This window comes from Mus pahari, chromosome 5 (assembly GCF_900095145.1).
Source record: "Mus pahari chromosome 5, PAHARI_EIJ_v1.1, whole genome shotgun sequence".
NCBI classification, from domain to species: Eukaryota; Metazoa; Chordata; class Mammalia; order Rodentia; family Muridae; genus Mus; species Mus pahari.
The window spans coordinates 2223061-2231054 of NC_034594.1; the positions used below are offsets into that span (position 1 = coordinate 2223061).

General features: G+C 44.4%; 1 protein-coding gene across 19 annotated transcripts in view; it reads right to left on the reverse strand.

Moving 5' to 3' along the window:
- Positions 1-7994, reverse strand: part of Pkhd1 (PKHD1 ciliary IPT domain containing fibrocystin/polyductin) — a 487582-nt gene that overhangs the window by 441129 nt on the left and 38459 nt on the right. For all 19 annotated transcript variants that reach the window (XM_021197628.2, XM_029539264.1, XM_029539265.1 and 16 more), the window contains 5 exons: positions 7119-7208; positions 6941-7031; positions 5683-5825; positions 3225-3352; positions 2380-2555 (listed from right to left, as the gene is read on the reverse strand). In XM_021197628.2, the coding sequence (XP_021053287.1) occupies positions 2380-2555; positions 3225-3352; positions 5683-5825; positions 6941-7031; positions 7119-7208 (628 nt within the window). The remainder of the gene's footprint in view (positions 1-2379; positions 2556-3224; positions 3353-5682; positions 5826-6940; positions 7032-7118; positions 7209-7994) is intronic.

The window sequence follows — 7994 nt, forward strand, 5'->3', positions numbered from 1 at the left end:
TGATGGTGGTGATGATGGTGGTGGTGGTGGTGATGGTGGTGATGATGGTGGTGATGGTGGTGATGATGGTGGTGGTGGTGGTGATAATGAAGCAAACTACCACTGTGGATACAAAAAACTTCCACTGAGGCTATTAAGCGCAATAATGTGAGCACATATTATATTGATCAGACAAACAGTTTGTCATGACACTCGAGATCAATTACATGATGTATATTGCCATTACCTAAAACTCTCGGCGTGCCAGCAGAGCAACCTGACAAGGAAGGAAGCAACTGCTCCACCGCCCAGCCTGCTTTCTTGTCCCCACCCTGCCCTCTTCCCTACCCTCAATTACCTTGCCCTTGGATGAGTCGACATCTACAGAGCCTTCGTGGTAAAAAGGCAAGGGCAGTGAGAAGGGCCACTGGGTCCTTGACATCAACGGTTTAGAGCAGTGGTCCTCCACCTTCCTAACGCTGTGGCCTTCAATACAGTTCCTCATGTTATGGTGACCCCCGGCCATAAAATAATTTGCTACTTCATGACTTTAATTTTACTTCTGTTATGACTCTTACTGTAAATATATGATAGGTGGGATATCTGATGTGTGGCCCTGATGTGGTCACTATCCATAGGTTGAGAGCCACTGGTTTCCAGTAACAGAGTGGAGAGGGAGGGAGCAAAGTGTCACCTGCTACCTAGTCTAGAGCTTCCCGTGTCACCTGCTACCTAGTCTAGAGCTTCCCGTGTCACCTGCTACCTAGTCTAGAGCTTCCNGTGTCACCTGCTACCTAGTCTAGAGCTTCCNGTGTCACCTGCTANCTAGTCTAGAGCTTCCCAATCACCTTTAAATTGTGACACTGACTTGCTTGGCCCTCTGAAAACTCTGCACAGTACTAGGATGACAAAAGCCCTCCAGCCAGCTGTTTTAAGACACAGCAAATATTGTTCATCATCTCAACCTTCATCTAAATAGCATCATTTTCAGTGTGTCAAAGCAATGTTTGAACACCCACCAGTGGCTGGGTGTGCCCCCCAAAATTCAAAGAACACTTAAACCAACAGAAAAAACAAAAGATGGGGTTTTCGTGCACCTCAAAGATGAGACAAAAAAATTTTAAGGGGGGAATCCCAAGATGACTTAGCATTAGGTAGAGTCACCTGCCATGCAAGCCTGGGGACCTGAGTTCAAACCCCAGAAATGAATCAAAGGTGGATAGAGAGAGACAATACACTAAGGTGTGCTCTGACCTCCAGAAGTACACATGTGTGTGCACATGTATAACACACACACACACACACAAATAATAAATAAAAGTCAATTTAAATTTTAAAATATGATATGATTTCAAAGCTGATCATTCTCCCATGAGTCTTCTTCAATCTCTCTTATCCTTAGGTCTGCAACTTCTAGGAGAAAGGCTCAAAAGTTGCACATTTTGTAAATAAAATTATAAGAGACAGTGTCATCTTCTCTCCAGAAATCTGGAAAGCTAGGGAATAGGGAAGAACTGAGCCCAAAGTCATAGGAAACAGACTTGACAGAACAGAAAAAGGAGCAAAGGTTTGGAGGCTGGGGGCCCTGAGAGAACCCAGACCATCAGCCTTGGCCTCAGTGCTCACTCATGGCCAACCTCAGTGAGACTCATCACGGTTAGCAGTGGGTCCAGTAGCCAGCATGGCCACAGAACAACACTAGCCCCAAGAGAGGCTGGCGGAGACTCTGTGAGGAAGGGATCAGAACTGAACTCAGACTGTGCGGTAGGAGTCTATGAAGACAGAAAGGATGGGTTGGTCCCTGAAGCACCAGCTGTCTATGGAGAAAGTCATAGATCACACCCTTAACCCATATACAAGAGCAAATATGGAGCTTCACTGCTAGCACTGTGTATGATAGAAACTCTGGCTGAAGGAGAGGGAAAGACCCTGCTGGCCTAACAAAATAATAATCACAACGTTAAGATTTTGTAAGTACTTCCTTGGTCAGGAGACATGAAGGGTAACTTTATATTAATCATTGGCTTGGCTCCATGCCTTTATTGGTATAATCTTTATTGTACCCATTTTAAAGATAAGAATAAGAAATCTTCCAAGCCAGAAAGTAGTAACATGGGGAGTAGGAGTACAAGCACAAAAAAAGCGGGATGAAATTGTGAGATAAACAGAAGACAGAGAGAGAGAGAGGGAGACAGACAGAGAGAAACAGAAAAACCAGCTAGAGAGACATAGAAGTAAGGGCAAACACTCTCAACCTTGTCTGCCTTCAAACCAAGGCAATCAAGTTGAAGACTCACCCATTCTCTCCTTTGGGGGACGGGAGAAAACTATCTCTAATGTGAAAGTCTGAGATAGACATTTGACAGACAGGCCCAAGAGAAGAGCAGATGCGGTGATCACCTGTTACGTTGGTGTCTGCAAGAATAATTTCATCCACATAGAGCAGGCCTGCCTCCGGAACCATGGGGCGGATGTCAATCCGATGAACTAGCAATGGGGTGTTTGCCAGAGAAGACTGGAGATCCTCAGAGTGACGCACACATGTGTCCCAGAGGTTAATGCAAGTGAACTGCCAGCTGACAAAGCAGAACGGGAGGGGCCGATGGGTAAGGCCTTCAGCCCTCCTCCTCAAGGCCTGAGGCTGACAACCCCCCCATGCCCTGGCGCAGCCCACCTTCATCTACAAAATCAGTGGATACAAAGTCAGTCAGTCAGTCAGTCAGTCAGTCCGTCAGTCAGGACACTGGGTATCAGCAGCACTTGCAGGTAACTAGGGAAGTATGCATCTTAAACAGATTACATGCCAAGCTCTAGTCCCAGGACCATCCACGCAGTACTGACTCACTGAAGTTGAAAACAACTTCAAGACCCATGAGAAACTTCTGGATAGGGAACAGAATCAATGGAGCAGGGTAATTTTATTACAGATCTGCTAGCAGGATGCATTTCAGTGAAGTGCAGATTCTTGGGGTCTCAATTCTCCTCATCTATCATGTCAAAGAATGTCTTGAACACTCTGTCCTAAATGTGATGTTAGCATTCTGTCAGACTCCTTCTATATTCATAACATTTTCTCTTAACTGAAACTGCTTTGTCAAGTAGAATAATCTCAAAGCCCTGAGTAAGTACCTAAGGCCCAAATGGAATACTCAGTACCTCACATGAACCATTGTCTCCAAGACAGCTGTTCCAGGCCCTGGGAGGCAGAATCCACTCCCACCTTCCGCCCCCACCCCCATGGTTACCTCTCAGGGTGGAGATCTGTAAGATTCCAGTCACAGGTGATATTCTTCGTAATATTTTGGAAGCCAGATAGGAAAGAAACAGTCACGCCCAGGGTCTTGTTCATATGGCCTCTGTATGCAAGGCACAGCTGTGGATACCAAATACGCCCTTCTGTATACACTGCAGGAAGCTTCGATTCAGACCCAGCGTGAGGAGAGCTTGCTGCATGCGATGCAAGTGTCTGGGTGCTGTATTCCCCCAGCTTCCAGTCTAGCAGGAAGCATAAAGTATTGTTCTTGACTTCCTCAAGGAAGCCAGAAAATACTACATAACTACTTTCTCTGACGCCAAAAGAAAAATGATGATCAATGGAGAGCTTTTTCAAAGCTCAGTACTATGCTCAGCGATAAGGACTTTAAATCACATCAGTTATAAAACCCCTGCTCAAACCCGGGCACCGTGGGACTTCAGCAAGTCACGGATCCTGTACTGTTCTTCCTTCTGCTTTCATTCCCAGCGTGCCTGATTTCTAAACTCAATACAAAACCAAAAGTGTTTGTCATAAGCGGGCTTTGGAGGAGGGATTTCTAGCCTCCACATTGAGAGAGCAGAGTAACCATTGAGAAAGCTGTCTTTTACAGTATGGGACATCTTACAGCATCCCTGGACTCTGCTTACTAAATGCCATTAACAATTCTCCCATTATGACAAGCAAAAATATTTCTCTGCATTTCCAACTCTCCTCTAAAGGTTGTACCCATGAGCATCCCCTGCAATAGAGAAGAGGTTGAAGATGGGTGGGTCTGCGTGGGTCCCTGGCCTGAACCAGTGAGCCCAACGCCCATTACACCTCGACTAGGAAGAATGCAGGTTATTGTGAACTCTGCTATCCCATACACACTGACTTCAGTTCCAGAACCCATAAGCTGCACATGTTTATGAAGATGGAAGAGGTACCAATCCAAGGATGTAAGAAGTGCTCAAGAGGCTCTGGAGAGAAGGCTTAGCAGTTAAGAGCAATGACTGTTCTCCCAGAGGACATGGCTCCAATCCCTAGAACTCTCATGGTGGCTCAAAATCATCTGCACATCTAGTTCCAAGGAAGCTAACACCCTTTTCTGGCTTCCACAGTTACCAGTGCACCTATGCAAATGCATACAGAAAAAAAAATCCATACACATGTGATAATTTTAAAAAATAGGTTTTCAAAAATTGGGCTAACTTTCCTAAACTAGTATAATTATTATCTTGTAATTATTTAAAAATTATCATTTAGTAATGATTATGCATTCTAAATAATTATCCTTATAACTGATAGCTCTCATCCCTAATCTAAGAAGCATCTTCTTGCTGCAGACAGAAACCACGACAGAAATCCACAACTAGTCAAAAATGCAGAAAACTGACCACGGAGTTCCCAGCCTGGGATCTACAACACGACACAACCCCTATACTTAAGGCTCAAAAAACATTTTGGAACAGGGGACAGAAAGATGTTAAGAGCCAGAGGACCAGAACATCAGCCACAAGATGATAACTTTTATAGATGACTGGGAAGCTGCACCCATGCAATCCCAATACAGTCACCTGAAAAGGCCTGCATGATGACAAAACCAGGCCCCCTTCCAAATGTGGATGAGGGAGAGATCACAGGCAATTGTGCTGAGAGGGGGAGAATCCATTTTCCTCGGGGACCAGCCCACTAATAGGTGATACAGTCCCAGGTAGTGAGCTCCAAACACACATACACATAGGAAATACTAAATGGACGCTGAAGGAAGTGTGCGTGTGTGCATGTGCTTGTGCATATGTGTGTGTGTGCGCGTATGTGTAATAATTAACAGAACAGGTAATAAGTTTGGGATGGAGTAAGGGAACACAAAAAGAGTTGGAATATGGAGAGGGAAGAGTGAAATGTATGTAAATGTAGTACTTAGGATGAATTTTTCTAATGAAATAAATAGAAAGGGGGGCAGGTGTATCCATCGATCAACTAGCTTCTTACATTAATTGCAATCATGAAGATGATAACTACCCTCAACTGAGTCCTCTCTGCTGCAAAATATTTTCACTATGATTTTCACCACATTCCTGAGAGCCAGACTACAACAATAACCATTCTAGAGATGAGTAAGGGATGTCATACTTCAGTAAGACATTATGAACAAGGATGTAGAGTTAGGCTTCCAAGTCAGAGTCCACCGGCAATGGCTTCACTATTCCTCAAGCTTGGAGAGCAAAGAAAAGAAAGACCTGACCAAATAAACATCCCCATAGGCCATCTAGCTAACAGTAACCTTCTCAGGTACCAGTGCAAAAGTCGGAGCTTGGAGATTTAAATACAAAATTTAAAATGTCAGCTCAAAATGCACTGTACAAATCACTGAAGTCATTCCCTTGTGCTTCCATTATTTTGGTTTCGAGCCCAAGGCATAATCCCAACCTGCCAAGCCCAGAGACATGAAGATGGACACTCACATATGGGTATCGATCCAGCTGATAGCCCTTGTCCAGAGCCTCTGGAATTAGGGTGAGATGTCCAAGTTGACCAAGGCTGAATCTGCCACAGAAGGGTTCAGTTGAACTGGTGAGGACCCCATCAGATCTGGAGCCTTCTAAGCCTGTAGATAATGCAAATGCATAGACACACAGGCAAAGCCATGAACTACAACAGTATATGTACAGGAAGTGAACAGTAACATTGGTCCCTCAGCCTAGAGAGAGATGGGAAGAATTCACAGGCCTTGCACCCCCCAATTGGGAGGTTGTAGCTATGAGAAACCCTTTCTGGCTGCCACAGAACATGGAATACTAATACCATTTTCTCTGTGTGCCAAGACATGAAAAACTATTGAGAAACAAGAGAAAGGAAAGTGGCAATAGAAAAATATTTATTTATCAATTTATTTTATATGCATGTGTGACTGCGTGTATGTAAGTGTACCATGTACATGTAGGAACCAAGAGACATCAGTCAGAGGAGGCTATAGAATCACCTGGAACTGGAGTGCAAGCTGGGAATTGAACCTGTGCCCTCTACAAGAGGGGTAAATGCTCTTAACCACTGGTCCATATCCCTAGCCCCTCAATAAAACTTTAGTTCACTTTAAGAATAGTTTTTAGAATGCACTGGCCAGTGATGGGGGAGGGTACAAAGTACATGAGCACATGTTAAGCACATCAATTTTTGTCTGTATTCTTATATAATAATTCCTTTGTGTTGGCTAGAAACGGTGGTGCATGCTTGTAGTCCCTACTCGGCAAGCTGAGGAAGGAGGGTCACAAGTTCAAGGCTGATCTGAACAACTTGGTGAGCTCTTGTATCAAAAAATATTTTTTTAAAAATTAACAGGGCATGAGCATGGCTCAACAGAAGAGTTCAATGTGCAAAGCCTGGGATTTTAATCTCCACCAGCACACCAACAGAACTCACTGATATGCATTTCAATTTTACACTAAACAAGATTTTAAAAAGTTGCTGCATGCCCCATTCCTTCTCCCTGTTTACAGTAAACTCTCTAGATGGCGTTTCTCACCATTGAACTGTCGGGAAGAATACACCCTAAGCATCTCCCTCATGCAAAGCTACTCTTCTGACCACCCTACTCCATCCAGACCAAGTAGCCACGCCTTTATTTGGTCCTAATAGCACTTTGGTCACAAATAGAGATTGTTCCTATGTTAAGAAAGAAAGGTAATAGCAGAAAGGACCAGAACTGGTCAACAGAGGAGCCACCTTGCTCAAACCCAAGCCGGAGTAGAACACGGGCTGAAAGGGGTTCCAGGTTGCATTTCACCATAAGCAACTCTTCAATGGTGGTTTGGATCTATCAAGATGAATAAAAATGCAGTCATTCAACTGTCAGGCTTAAAAGCCACCCCTTTTACCTTTGTGTTTGAAAGAAGACCCTCACCTGTTGGGCTGTGGCATTTGCAGGAACTGGCTGGCTGGATACATTGCCCCAAGTAAGGAAAAAGTTTCCTTTACCGGACACATTCAACACCTAAAAAAATCAAGAGATACAAAGTTCACTGACTCGCAGGGACTTCAGTCAGAGAGTCTGTGTAGGGAGAGAGCACAGGTCCTCAACAGGCTGTTTCCATCTAACTATCGTTTCAATTTTCTAAATACATGTGCTCTAGAAATCTCTGGAAAACAGCATCACCACCTTACGAAACTTTCCTTGGAGTGATGTCAATGATTGGGTCCATATTTATCTGTGGTGCTTTTCCTAGAGTACTTGACTTAAAAGTGGCCACTGGGAGTGACATAAAGGTGGCCACTGCCCATGTCTCTTTTGAACCCTCTTGACAAATGTTTCCTCAAAGGTGTAGCCTGAGAGGCAGAAGCCAGCACATGTCATATGCCTCCCTCACAGGGGCTCATTCCATCTCTGTGCTCCCAGCAGGTGTGCTCTCCTGGTCACATGATGCTTTCGTCCTGAGGTAGGACTCATGAATTATTTGCCCTGTTCTGCTTTTCCCCGGGGGTTCTTCATGCTCCTGTTACTACTTAACCAGAAGCAGCAGAAGGTGAAGTCCACATTCATCCACCTCTGTATAGGAAAAGGGAATGACAGCAGAAGGGATATTGAAGTTGCTCAACAAAGACATGGAGTACAACCAAAAGACTCAAAGTACAACCTTGACAGAGCAGACACAAAAACACAGCACACAGGGAAACAAGCCCAGAATGGGTCAAAAAGCTGTGGTGTTTCAGTGTTTCGTGTGTGTGTGTGTGTGTGTGTGTGTGTGTGTGTGTGTGTGTGTGTGTGATTTGTGTGTGTGTG